We start from the raw sequence: 14,210 nt of genomic DNA, 5'->3' as shown, positions 1-14,210 counted from the left end.
TTATGCAAATTCATATATTCTTAATACAACAAATATAGTAGAATTTGGTGGTTTTATCAATCCAATTCATATTTAACTTCTATTTTAAAAATATGATTTTACTTTTTAGGATCCTTTAAACTCTGGAGATGACGTGAGTGAGCAAGAGGTGCCAGACCTGTTTGATACTGAAAATGTAATTGTATGTCAGTATGACAAGGTATAGTCAGTTTTTATTTTAAATAATTGTTTAACTTTACCTGATCTGAAAGTGTCACAGAGCAATACTGTCATATCCATAGAAACAATGAACATCTCCTTCATACTATCCTTTATGCAAGTGCTCACAATTTGTAATATTTACACTGCTTCACATTTTCACAATTACCTTAGAATGTTTTCTCGTGCCCATCCACTTTGTTACCTTTTACTTTAAATATCTAGTGAGAAATATGGCCCAGAACTATATGTTTTGAAGCATATACAGTTGAGTAATCATTCATGCAAAACATATGCATTAAACAAAACCTCTTGAAATTATTTAAAACCTTTTAAAGTCATTTGACTAATTAACCAAATGTCATTATGCACAAAAACAACCAAAATAAAACAATTTCATGCAAAGCTGATATTTTCCAAAAAGATGTATCATAGACTATGCTTATTGTATTATCGCACATTGTTCAAGATCTCAAATGTTTTAATACAGCATCATGAATTTCCCTCGTTGAAAATAAACTGAATAATTTTTTGCATGATACTTATTTGGACCTCTTAGTATATGTGGTTCACCATTTGTTGTTCCAGGTTTCATTTTATATATTCAGTAAATAAATACTTAGATTGAAGTGATTTCAAATAATTACCTCAGCCCCATATCAGTCCTTTAGTTTGATTCTCCCTAAATATGAGCTGATTACCATTTTTATAATCGTAACCAATCTGGCCCACTAACATATAACCACTCAAAGTGGATTTTTTTATTTCATATGTCTCATTTAGATATATAGTTTTAGGTTTCATAAATTTGATTTGTAAATAAATAGGCATTTCAGGATTGCTGACAGACTTAGAAGTCAGGTCTAATGCTTCTCTGATGGTTTCTCTTGGAGTACCTTGCAGTAAACCCAAAATGCTTTTCCTTCATGAAACTGTAGATCCAAAACCGGAACTATTTTTCGGGAACAAAATGAAAATCCATGTTCCACCCAAAAATGTATTCTAGCCGAATACCAGTGAACATCTTTTAGCTATAAGCTTAGAACGAGTTACCAAAGTTGAATTGGTTCTATTAAAACCCAGATATTTCATCTGGGAAGTTTTCATAATTAACAAACTGTTCAAATACTAAAGTTTAGATTTATAAGGACACTTCTTTGTGAAACTCCTAAATATTTGGAGGTGTTTAAGAGAAGATTATTCTCTGATGAAAATGTTCTTAAAGCGTTTAGTGTGTGTGTGTGTGTGTGTGTGTGTGTGTGTGTGTGTGAGATCGATCTAAAACCATTAGGTCATCCGCATCTTCTTGCCAGGATAGGTGTAAAGTGCATCACTAATATTCATTGTAGCATGTTATTCAAGCAATGTGTGCATTTAGCAAGCAGCGGCCAAACACGCAGCCCTGTTTTAATCATTCACAATTGTTTATGGGATGGGAATATTTTACCTGCAACGCCTAATTTTAACCACTGTCTTTGACTATAGCAGTATTATGAAATTAAGTTAACCTTCCAGGAACCTCAATGATGAAGCGTCCTCAACAATAGCTGTCGATCCACTTTCATAGGCTGCCCTTTAATTAAGGAAAGCCACATACAGGGGGTTTCCCTGAGAATTGAGCTCTTGGTTTTTAAGAGCATTTAATATTAAGCCATTTACTGAGGTACTGAATCGCTTACAAAAACCTGTTCTATCAGGAGAATATCAAATTCACTAATTGAATGTTCGAATTCCTTCCATTGCATGGATGAAAAGACTTTAGTAGTGAAGTCACGGAAGGTATCGGTCAATAGTTGCTAGGGTTGTCTCGTGAATGTTTTTTTAAAACATTGGTATAATTAGGCAGCAGGGAGCTAACGGCATTGGAACACACCCTCTCGACAACCCCCCCTAAGGGAAAAATATCCGCCCTGTACAAAATACTAGATAGAACAGATACCACAAAAAAAGAGCCATATATGATGAAATGGGAAGAGGACATCGGGAGACCAATTGAACTGGAGGAATGTCAACACATCTGGTCCCGCGCACTGAAAAGCTCGAAATGTGTGACGAACAAAGAAAATGCGTTTAAAGTTTGCTACAGATGGTATAGAACCCCGTCAATCCTTAACAAATGTAACCCGGCTATCCCAGCGCAATGCTGGAGGGGATGCCCGGACCGCGGAACCCTATTCCACCTCTTCTGGTCATGCCCTAAAGCCACCCTATTTTGGAAAAACATCCTGGAACAAATTTTAAAAAATCACCGGACTCAACATCCCCCTGGGATCCAGGGATTGTGCTACTGGGGACGACAGGAGAAGGCCAATTCCCCCTATCCAGCAATCTGGCGGACCTATACTCCCATCTCCTGACAGCCGCCAAAATTACCATCGCCAGACTGTGGAAAAACCCAGAGGGTCCGTCCACACAGTTGTGGTGGTCCAAATGCTGGGAAATCGTCGCAGCGGAGAAAGTCACAGCCATAGGGTCAGGCAATAAACCCAAATTTGAACGCACATGGGCGCCCTTTCTGGACTATGGGCAGCAATTCCCTGGGGTGGCGAGGCAGCCACCTAACTTACGCTGGATGGAAACCCAAGACTGAAAAAGAAAGCACAACCCTAAGCCGGACAGGCAGCTGAGTTCCTCCAGTCCTCTGAAGTGCCACGAATGATCAATCGATTTCCCCTGACTTGGAAGATCCGGCGCTAAAGTACCCTGACGAAATCTAGTGAAAGTGTCACCTCGAACCCTTAAACTTGTCTCCTTGTCGAAATAGACAGTAATCTGTTCTTATGTGAAAACAGCTCCTTGTGAAAACTGCCCCTTGTCTCTTGCTCCCCCTCTTCCTCCCCCCCACCCTGTTGTAGTTATTACTTTTATTATTTTTTATTATTGAAGAGAACGCAAGACTAGCTAAGACCAAAGCACGCAAAGTATTGTTCTCCTAATTATATGTTCTAACAAGCTGGCAAACATGTAATAATCTTAACTTCTGCATGACTTGTTATGTTTAAAACAATAAAAACAAGTTTGGAAAAAAAAAAAACATTGGTATAATTTTAGATAATGAACATGTTACTCTCACCTGGTCTCCGCGGGGACATTGGGGCACGGTTAGAGCCCTCCCTTGACTTGACTCCTCGGAATCGCCTCCCCCTCCAGGTTGTTGCTGGGGCTGCTACTCGAGATATTGGTGTTGCCCCTGAGTGAAGATGAGAGGCAATGAAAATGGAGGGGGGATATCGTGACTTCCCCCAACCCTTTTGTGCCAAAATACAGTGTGCAAGCGCTTTCCCATACAAGCTCACCTGTAGTTTTGTAATGTTGAGCTATCCGTCCTGCTTATCCTAGCAGGTGCGCGTAGAACGGACCGAGTTGCTTCACTGGTCTGTGGAAGTGTTGATCCAGACCAGCTGCGACCAATCCACTTAGAAGTTAAGTCTTTTAGTTATGACTATTGTTCAATAACACTGTCTGTATTTCGTCTAATAATAATTCTTGCAATGTCTCATTCCATCCCCATAGGTACGAAGAAGTAAATCGGAGCCGAGGGTGGTCCGGGAAGTCTATAGAGACTGATGGAGTTTCAACAGTGACAGGTAAATTGGTCTTTATAAGGAAACTCTAGTCTCTTGTATGGCGTGGCCAAACGTTCGTTATTCACACGAGTTCTAACCTGTTGTGTTCTTTATTTCCTCGCAGGTGCAGGCTGACGGTCAAGAATGGCGTCCGGATGCTCGATGAAGATTCGTGGTTGCAGGATGAAGTTACTGCGGAGATGATGGAGCGAAGAAGAACTCTGGGTAACTGCGTGCCCGGATTAGGTAAGATGGAGACTCCGACTCCGGCCGCAATGGAATGCAGGTAAGAGGCGCGCACAGCCATGTAGCGGCTGGCAGCAGGTAAGGGGCGCCCTCAGAGATGTCTTCTTGAATGGAGCTACAGAAATCCAGTGATGCACAGGTAGGCACAGCGGAGAGCGTTATGCTGCTGAAAGCAGAATAACGCGAAGCAAAGGCACGTGGATGGTTTGGCCTTATATAGGCAGGCTCTGGCCCCTCCCTTTAGCCCCGCCTACTAACTCCACCTTGCTCTTCCTTGGAACTTTGGCACGTGCCTTCCAATGCTGTTCTACGGGCACGCCCGGCCCAACTGCACATGCCTTTGGCGCAGAGGCACCAGGACTGGGTCCAATTGGACCCTGGGGATGAGGAAGGACTAGTCCCCTGTCCAATGGCCATGACAGCACTCCCCCGCAAGGCCCCTCTCACGGGCGATCCTCTCCCTGGTACAGGCTTGGTGGGATTGTTACGATAAAACTGCCTGATTAGTTTAGGCGCAAGGACAAATTCCACAGTCTCCCAAGTGCGATCTTGAGGTCCGTAACCCTCCCAGTCGATTAAGTAGTACAGTTTTGACCATACCATTTTAGAATCAAAGATGTCCTTAACCTCGTACTCGGGTTCTCTTTCGATAATTTCAGGTTCCTGTGTTTTTTTAATCCTAGTCTCAGGCTTCACAGGCTTTAAGAGAGAAACGTGAAATACTGGATCAATTCGCATATTGTTGGGTAGATCTAGCTTTATCGCGGCTGGGTTGATGATTGCTTTGGACCCGTGGCTCTTTTAGTGGTATATTTCTGGCAGCCAACCATACTTTATCTCCGATTTGGTAATGTGGAGCTTCCCTTCTATGCCTGTCAGCAAACTTCTTTTGTTCTTTGGCTTTAGTTAAGGGTTGCTTCCTTGAGGGTTTGGGTAATAGTCTTATGTAGGAAGGTGATTGCCGGCATTTCTAGCTCATCAAGTGGGTCAAAGGAAGATGTCTGAGGGTGCCGACCATTCATGATATAGAATGGGGTCTGTCCTGTGCTAGTGTGGATAGAGTTATTGTAAGCAAATTCACTTAACCAAAGAGCATCCTTCCAGGATCCTTCAGTCTGCTGCAGCATGCACCTCAGATATTGCTCTAGCGTCTGATTAGTCCTTTCAGTTTGACCTTCGGTCTGGGGTGGTGACTGGTAGAGAGGCGAAGATCAATTTGCGCTATCTTGCAACAACTCCTCCAGAAGGCTGAAATAAATTGTGTTCCCCGATCAGAGACCAGTACTGAAGGGAAGCCATGTAATTTGACTACTTGCTCTAGGAATACGGTGGCCAGGGTTCCAGCAGTAGGAAGTCCTTTTAGTGGAATAAAGTGTGCCATTTTAGAGAAGAAATCCACCACCACTAAAATTGTGTTGAAGCAGTCACAGGGAGGCAAGTCTGTAATAAAGTCCATGGATAATGTATGCCAAGGGACCGGTGGTATGCTTAGAGGACGTAATAATCCTGCTGCACTGGCCTTTTGGGATTTCTGCTGTGCGCAAACTCCGCAGGTCACAATAAATTGGGCCACATCCTTTCTCCAAGTTGGCCACCAATAATTCTTCCTGATCTTGGCCCGTGTTTTAGTAATCCCGGGGTGTCCCTCCACTAATGATTCGTTGTAGTTGACGATAATCTTGTCTTGAGTTTCTTTATCCCTAATGTATAGTCTCCCCTGAAAATAGGGTAAGTTGTCCGTGATGGTCCCTTATTCAACCATTCCTGTTGGGCGGTTTAATCCATTTGAGATTGGAGGTCGACCTTTAATTCTTCCCAACAGGCGGTTACTGCAATATGGTCCTGAATTCGTTCCTCCGGAATAATGGGTACTGGTTCTGATGGTATAAATGTGTCTTTGTTATCGCCCATTCGTGACGGCGTCTGTGTGTCATGATGCATACCCCCGGGCATCCGGATCAAGCCCATCAGCCCCGGGAGCAGGCATCCAGACATTTACAAAAACCAGAGCAGCCCCAGCTAGGGGCTGTCTGGGTTCAGTCCTGGCGCCGTAGGCACCAGGCTCATAATAAAAATCAGTCCTGGCGCCATAGGCGCCAGGCTCATAGACATTACTTACCTCATGCAGACCATGTTGCAAATAAATCCAAGCCGATGTGAGGCCTGGATGGGACTATTTTACTACAGGGGCTATTTTTTACTCTGGTGTGGTCCTGGGGAACTTCTTTCCTGGACTACTTTGGAGGCTATTTAAACCAGGCCTGAACAGCAGCACATGCTTCGTGTTCTTCTGCATCCAGCAGCGTGACTATCACCGCGCCTGCAGCCAGCATCCAGTCTTCTGCCACGCCCGCATGCCTGCCGCCAGCATCCAGTCTTCTGCCACGCCCGCCTCGAATCCGGAGCTCATAGAATAAAGAGGAAGAAAAGGACAAGGTTAGAAAACAAACTTATTTCAAATTCCTCACCTGATTCCGGATCCATTTCATCTCCCGACCTGGAAAGTACATCAGTCCTGCACGCGTCGCTTCTCCAGCTCCTGCACGGCGCCAAACTCACCAGTTCTCACAGCATCTTTCGATCTGGCACTGTCTCCATCATTTCTTCGCCGTACTCCGGCACCTAGGGGCACAAGAATAACAAGGTGAGCCAAGGGAATCAACAAATACCTCTTACCACCATAGACTTACCTGATTTACCACTGGTGGTATTATTCTCCATATCTTCATATGCTGCATCTGTAAAGAGGGAGAAAAACAACACGTTAACGCATGCAATAGTTACCGGACAGCGTTGGGTAACGCAGACTCTTACCTGAACGCCAGCAGCAGCTACGAGACGTTCTCACAAACTCAGTTGCAACTTAAGGAAGGAAGGGGACAAGAGTGAACATCGGGCCCATTGAACTCTTTGAACTTGATACTTACCAATCCCGCCTGGGACTTCAGAGTCAATGCTTACCGGAACTCTCCCACCGCCTTCAAACCAGTGAAGTAACTGGTTTCTAGGCGCCCCTGCAAGACACGCAGGATGGAGAGCTCATCTTTTACAAACATAAGGTGAGGTTTCTAAGGGGATATCGGAGGTGATTAGTGGGGGAGAGTGAGAACAGTTGGGAGGCCATCACTAAAACCCACAGGTGGCTAATCCCTGTCTCCACTTGCAGGAAAATACTTCTTCGGGTCCAGCAGACAAGACTAGGCGGGCCAGTCCAGACAGTCATCTCTGCACTACGCATCACGTTGAAGGAGACCGCAGCTGTCCGGGTCCGATCGACACCCCTGTGGGGTCCAGGTGGCGTAACAATGTGATTATGAAATCAAACTCGGCAAAGAGAGCTCAGCGAAGCTGACAGGATGATTGGTCCTTGGCTGTCTTTAAATACTGCAAATTGCGATGGTCCGTGGTAACAGTGACAGTATGCCTAGCCCCCAGGAGGTAGTGTCTCCAGTTTGTAAGGGCTCCTTTGATTGCCAACAGTTCTTTGTTGGTTATGGCATAGTTCTTTTCTGGTGCTGTAAACCTACGGGACCAAAATGCTATAGGATGTAACTGTCCGGTGTCTGGGGGTCTCTGTGATAACACCGCCCCCATGGCCACGCTGTAGGCGTCGGTCTCAACCACGTGAGGTAGGTCGGGTCGAGGATGCCAGAGAACCGGGGCTGAAGTGAAAGCCGATTTCAATTCCTGGAATGCCTTTTCAGCGTCAGGGGTCCAAGAAAACTTTTTATTCTTTCTTAGCAAAGAGGTGATAGGGTGGACGATTTGAGAAAATCCCGGGATCAATCGCCGGTAGAAATGGGCAAACCCGAGTACACACTGCACTCCTTTGGTTGATGTCGGGGATGGCCATTGAAAAATAGCTTCCACTTTACGAGTGTCCAGGTGTACCCCTCGTAGGATAAGCATAAAGCCCAAGAACTCGACTTCCATAACGTGGAAAAACATTTTTCCAGTTTGGCGAATAATCGGTTCTTATAGAGTTTTTCCAAAAAGGCTCTTACATGGCCCATGTGGTCCTCCTTGGATGCCGAATAGATGAGGATATCGATATAAACAAGGACACAGACGTCCAGCAGTTCGTTGAGTACGTCGTTCATAATGAACTGGAATGCGGCTGGTGCGTTGCATAGCCCAAAGGGCATGACCTGGTACTCGAAAAGCCTGTATTTGGTTCAGAATGCTGTCTTTATTCGTGGCCCCTTTTCACTCTGAACAGATGGTGAGCTCATCATAGATCTAACTTTGTATAGATTTGAAGATTCTTTACTTAGTCGAGTAGTTCAGGAATGAGTGGCAGATGATGCTCATTTTTCACGGTAATCTGTGGTTTAACACCCTATAATCTATACAGGTCCTGAGGTCCCTTTCCTTCTTTGGTACGAAGAATAGAGCTGAGGGGGCTGGAGACTTAGATGGGCGGATGAACCCATTAGCTAGGTACTGATCGAGATATGTTCGTAGATGCAGAATTTCTTGCTCAGTCAGAGCATAGATCCTCAGTCAGAGCATAGATTCTGCTGCAGGGGACTTGTGCTCCAGGGACCTAACCGATTTGGCAGTCGTAGGTTGTGTGTGGTGGCAGGGTGTTGGCTTGTTCCTTTTGTAACACGTCCGCTAAGTCTTGATATTCGGAAGGCATTGAACCTGACATTCCCAGAATGGGCTTCTCCTTGTGTTGTAGTTTCCTCACATCTTTAAGGTAGCAGCTCTTGGCACATTCTCGGGGAAAGGTCAGCATTATCTCATTGGTGTATTGTTACTGGCCCAGAAGACAGCTGAGAACCGTCCACGGCAGTGACATTTTCCGAGTGTGGTTTTTGCTGAAGTGGAAGACCTATCAGTGCAGCCAACCACTGATCGATGTAATTTCCCATCGCTCCACTATCGATGTAGGCTTCAGGAGCATGTACTCTTGATGGTTGTTGGTGATGGGCTATTAATACCGGAATGACCAGGTGTGATGTCGTTACAACTTTCTTGATTCCGCTCTACAAGTGGACCTCTTCACTTGCCGGGCATCTGAGTTTTCCGGCTTCTGTTCCTTGTCTTCATTGTCATTGTCCATGGCACCTACCACCTTCTTGAGGGGGGTTTAGTAGGGCAATCTCGTAAGAAATGCCCAGCCTTTCCGCAATATAAACAAAGCCGTTGTTCCCTCCTTTTTTCTCTTTCAGCCTTAGAAATGGGAGCTCTTAATCCCCCTAATTGCATAGGTTCAGGGGTTTCATGACCCCTGGCCTGAGTGTCCCGAGTCCTTATGTAGACTGATCTCCATTCCGCCCTCGTGCTGTCCATTTTTCGGTCTTGTAATCGGTTGTCCAATTGCTCAGTTAGGTTGATATAGTCTGCACAGCATTTGGGTGGATTAGCAACTTGAGCTAGTACGTCCTTTAACTCACCACGAAGCCCCCAGTAAAAAAGTGTGGTCCGTTTCTCCTCCGGCCAGTTGGTCTGTGCTACGAGGTTGTTGAAGGTGGCAAGTTAAGTCAATAAATCGTGGTTTCCTTGTCTCTGGGATAGTAGTTTGTTGTCTAATGCTTGTCCTTGGGTGTGTCTGGCGAACTGTTTTTCCAATTCCCGCTGGAATTCTGCAAAGTTCCGAAGTATTGGATCATGGTGAGCCACTAATGGTATAGACCAATCAGCTGCACAGCCTCCCAAATAAGAAAGCACAATGGCCACCCTTGCACTGTCGCTAGGGAAGGCTCCTGGTCGGCACAAAAATTGGAGGCAGCACTGGTTCATGAACACGGCTTATTTGTTCGGGTCGCCAAAGAAGCATTCGGGTGGAGCAAGTGGAACCGCCCCTGGGAGTACCACCTGCACTGGTGGTGAGGGCTGCGGCAAAGGAGTTGGTGTAATTCCGGGTAACAGGACTTGTCCTGCGTGTGCCTGAAGCATTTGCCTTGCCAGGTCATCTGTTCGTTCTTGGGCTATAATAAGGTCTCTCCACAGGGAATTAGTCTCTTGTCTTGGGGCATGCACCTCAGCCCGTAGCTCCCCCAATAGTTGGGCTAACTGGTCGGTTTCAGAAGTTTACATACCGCCTAGGCAGAGATTTGGAGAGGCTTCACGTTGTTACGCTCACCTGGTCTCTGCGGGGGCATTGGGGCATGGTTGGATCCCTCCCTTGACTTGACACCTCAGAATCGCCTCCCCCTCCAGGTTGTTGCTGGGCCTGCTGCTTGAGATACTGGTGTTGCCCCTGAGTGAAGATGAGAGGCAATGAAAATGGAGTGGGGATATCGTGACTTCCCCCAACCTTTTCGTGCCAAAATACAGTGTGCAAGCGCTTTCCCATACAAGCTCACCTGTAGTTTTGTAATGTTGAGCTATCAGTCCTGCTTATCCTAGCAGGGGTGCGTAGAACGGACCGAGTTGCTTCACTGGTCCATGGAAGTGTTGACCAGCTGTGACCAATCCACTTAGAAGGTAAGTCTTTTAGTTATGACTATTGTTTGATTAGACTGTCTGTATTTCGTCTAATAATAATTCTTGCAATGTCTCGTTCCTTCCCCATAGGTAGGATGAAGTAAATCGGAGCTGAGGGTCCGGGAAGTCCCTAGAGACTGATGGAGTTTCAATAGTGACAGGTAAGTTGGTCTTTATAAGGAAACTGTAGTCTCTTGTATGGCGTGACCAAGCGTTTGTTATTCACATGAGTTCTAACCTGTTGTGTTCTTGATTTCCTCGCAGGTGCAGGCCAATGGTGAAGAATGGCATCCGGATGCTCGATGAAGATTCGTGGTTGCAGGATGAAGTTACTGCGGAGATGATGGAGCGAAGAGGAGCTCCGTGTAACTGGGCGTCCGGATTAGGTAAGATGGAGACTCTGACTCCGGCCGCGATGGAATGCAGATAAGATGCGCACACAGCGATGTAGCGGCTGGCAGCAGATAAGGAGCGCCCTCAGAGATGTCTTCTTGAATGGAGCTGCAGAAATCCAGTGTATTTAGCATTTCTTTTATTTATATAGCGCACCAGGCCACAGGGCATCTGTTAGGCGAAACCTGTGCAGTTCCCTTAGGGACCACTTCAAAAGATTAAGGCTACAGGTGGTTGGCAGTAAACCCAATTGGTAGCAGTCTGTACCACACAGATTTACCTGGTAGCTGTGACTGAGCAGTCGGACTTCTCTCAAGATGAGTTAGGCAGTATATGGAGTATACACAATAGGTACAGAGATACAGTAGCACAAGCAAACACTGACCAGAGCTTTGGTGTAAAAGTATATAATTATTTATTTAAAGACACACTTGTAAATTATACTAGCACAAAGAGGTAAGCAAATTCAACACACAGTCACTATTATATATATACAACCCTAATCTCTTATTAGACAAGTCTTAGTGAGAAACACCACTTATTTTCAGACAGAGGTGAGCGCTTAACATAGGATGACACTCTAATAAGTTATTTAAAAAGGGAGGGAAAAAGGCAGTTAAGAAAGCACACAAATCCCAATACTTTTCAAAGAACCCCAGTGAGGAAGGTTAGGCAAAGTCTACTGGAGAGCAAGGAAGTTCAAATGCCAGGCCCACTCTTGGAGAGAGCAAGCGAAATGTGTCCAGGATCACACAGTGGGGTTATGCCCAAAGAGTCTTTGTAAATAGTTCACAAAAGATAGAGATCAAGTCAGGAAAAGTTAGTTAACAGGCCCCAGGCTAACCCAGGTTAGAAAGTCGAGGATTTACTGTCACCCCGAACGATCTGTCGCAAGGGAAGCCAGGCGGGACACAGTACCTGAAAATGGGAAGAAAGCTCCAGCGGGGGCAGTTGTTCATGGCAGCGGGTGCAAGTCGGTGTTTCGTCCAGAGGAAGAGGAGGTCTCGACGTGGAGGAAAGCTGAAGGTCTTTGCACTGCCAGGGAAGAAACCAGCCGCAGAGTTTCCCGGTTACAAGGTGCCACCCTTTTCTTCGCGGTAGTGGTAAACCGTGGTATTCCGGTTGCCGGGGTGCTGTGCGTTTTGCGGCAACATGTCGGAGCGGACCATGAAGGACCGCCATCAACGTCTCGCCAACTGGCTGGAAGGGAAGAGCCCGTCAGGCGAGAAGAAGAGGAAGAAATCCGAGCGGTCTTCTAAGACCTTTGAGGACGCCCCGGCGACGGGGGTCCAACACAAGGCCAAGCACCGCAAGTCCGCTGGCACCGGGAGCGCCGAACGGTCGGGCTCTGCGGGCGCCAGGCAGGGCGCACCCTCCCCGGCACCTTCAGCCACGAGCCAACGCTCTGGGTCGGGTAAGAGGAAGGGCGAGCACCCGGCGAAGCTCCTGGAGAGGCCCCAGTCGAGCTCGAAGGCCCCATCGGAGGGGGAGCGAGGCAGTGTCCCCCCCCCCTCAAGGATAAGGCGGTGAGCGCACCTAAGGTGGTGAAGGCCTTAATCCATCCGGCCAAGCCCTCTATCGATACTGTCGCGGCGGCCCTGGCTCAGCCTGTGGAGGCTACACCAGTGGTGGCGACCTCGGGGCTCAGAGTCTCCCTGCCACCTCGGAGGGAGTCCTCTTTTGTGCCCATCGATAGGACCCCCGTGAAACCCCCGGCGGGGAAGAAAAAGGGGGGGTAGGGCGTCGTCTTAGATTCGGCCTCAACCTCAAAGGAAGAGCTGATTGAGGTCTTAAGACACGGCCTTGGCGTGGAAGAAGACCGGCCCGTCGGGATGGATCCCGACGCAGGCGACGACATTGTCGAGGGTGCCGACGGGGCCCCTGACCGCCCGTCGGATTCCCCTCTGCCAGTGCCGCACTCGGCGGCCATTTTGTTGGCTATACAGCCCTTATGTTCAGAGATAAGGACGAGACTACCGTTGCCGACGGAGGAACCTCTCCCGTCGGGGGATCCTGAACCGGGACCTTCTGGTGCTCCCCCGCCCAAGAAAAGGAGGATTCACCCTCCACCTCCTTTTCAGCCGTCGCGCCCCATCCAGCCCTCCTCCCCGTCCACCCGAGGGGATGATACGGGGACTGACACGGTAGCGACGGGTACGGACGACGAGGTGTACGACGAGGATCTACCGTCGTCACCTCCCACCAGGGCTTCTCCGCCCGACGAGATTGGATCGTTCCACTCCATGATCGCCAGGGCATCCAAGCTTTTCCAACTCTGCCCTGAGGAGAAGAAAAAGGAAGGATTCCTTTATCAACGGCGCGAGGCCAAGAGGAAGACGGTCCTCGCGGTGCCTCTACTGGACGACATTTGGGATGAGGGCCTCGCCCTCCTCAAGAACCCTTCCACGACGCCAGCTAGAAGAGACCGGTACGAGAAGAAGTACCGGGTCCCGGACGCTGCCCCCCTGTGCCTCCGGGCGCAGCCTACCCCGGACTCCGTCGTCTCCGCGGCGGCCAGGAAGAAAGCGGGGGGGGGTGCGGCCTCCACATCGACTTCCCCACCGGACGGCGAGGGAAAGAAATTGGACGCTATGGGACGCAGGGTCATCTCGTCGGCAGCGACGACGATTAAAGCGGCCAACGCCTTGGCTATTGTGGCCCGCTACAACAGGGAGTTATGGTACAAACTGGCTCCCCTGCTGGACTTCCTACCGGACGACAAGAGGGCGGATGCCCTGGAGATCCTACAGGAAGGCGAGGTGGCGTCGGACCACGCCATCACTATTGCGACGGACATCGCCGACACTGGGTTTCGCCAGTTGGGCAACGGCGTGTGCCTTAGGCGGCGTGGATGGCTCAAGGCTACAGACTTCCGTCAAGACGTGCAGACCAGAGTCCTGGACATGGCGTTTGATGGGAACAACCTGTTTGGGAAAACAGTGGACGATTCCCTCCAGGCCATTAAAGCGGACACTGAGACGGCCCGGGCCCTTGGGGTTCTGCAATGCCGGACGCTCTTTCGGAGCAGCGGAGGCAAGGGCGCCTCCAAAGGTTCCGGCGGCGGTTTCTCCACCTACCGTCAAGCGGCCCGCTCGTCGTCTCAGGAGGCCTACAGAGGACGAGGCAAGTCTGGCGGACACCGCCGTCGTCGCCAAGGAGGTCAAGGCGGCAAAGCCTCGTCGAAACAGGATTGAACCGGCCGTGGGGTCGGGCCCCCACCGAAGCACCCCGGTGGGAGGCCGGCTGGCGAGCTTCGTCAGCGTGTGGGAGTCCATCTCCACCGACCGTTGGGTGCTGGACGCCTTAGCCCGGGGCCACGCGCTCGAGTTTCAAAGAAGGTGCCCGCGCGTCCCCCCCGTGGCCAGGAAAGAG

At 48.5% G+C, this 14,210-nt stretch overlaps 1 protein-coding gene across 1 annotated transcript in view; it reads left to right on the top strand.

Moving 5' to 3' along the window:
- Positions 1 to 14,210, top strand: part of GTF2A1L (general transcription factor IIA subunit 1 like) — a 1,760,055-nt gene that overhangs the window by 1,186,319 nt on the left and 559,526 nt on the right. The window contains exon 8 of the mRNA XM_069608408.1: positions 110 to 199. Within this exon, the coding sequence (XP_069464509.1) occupies positions 110 to 199 (90 nt within the window). The remainder of the gene's footprint in view (positions 1 to 109; positions 200 to 14,210) is intronic.

This window comes from Ambystoma mexicanum, chromosome 4q, assembly GCF_040938575.1.
Source record: "Ambystoma mexicanum isolate Mex_15411 chromosome 4q, UKY_AmexF1_1, whole genome shotgun sequence".
Classification (NCBI taxonomy): Eukaryota; Metazoa; Chordata; class Amphibia; order Caudata; family Ambystomatidae; genus Ambystoma; species Ambystoma mexicanum.
This window is presented reverse-complemented; position numbering and strand designations above follow the sequence as displayed.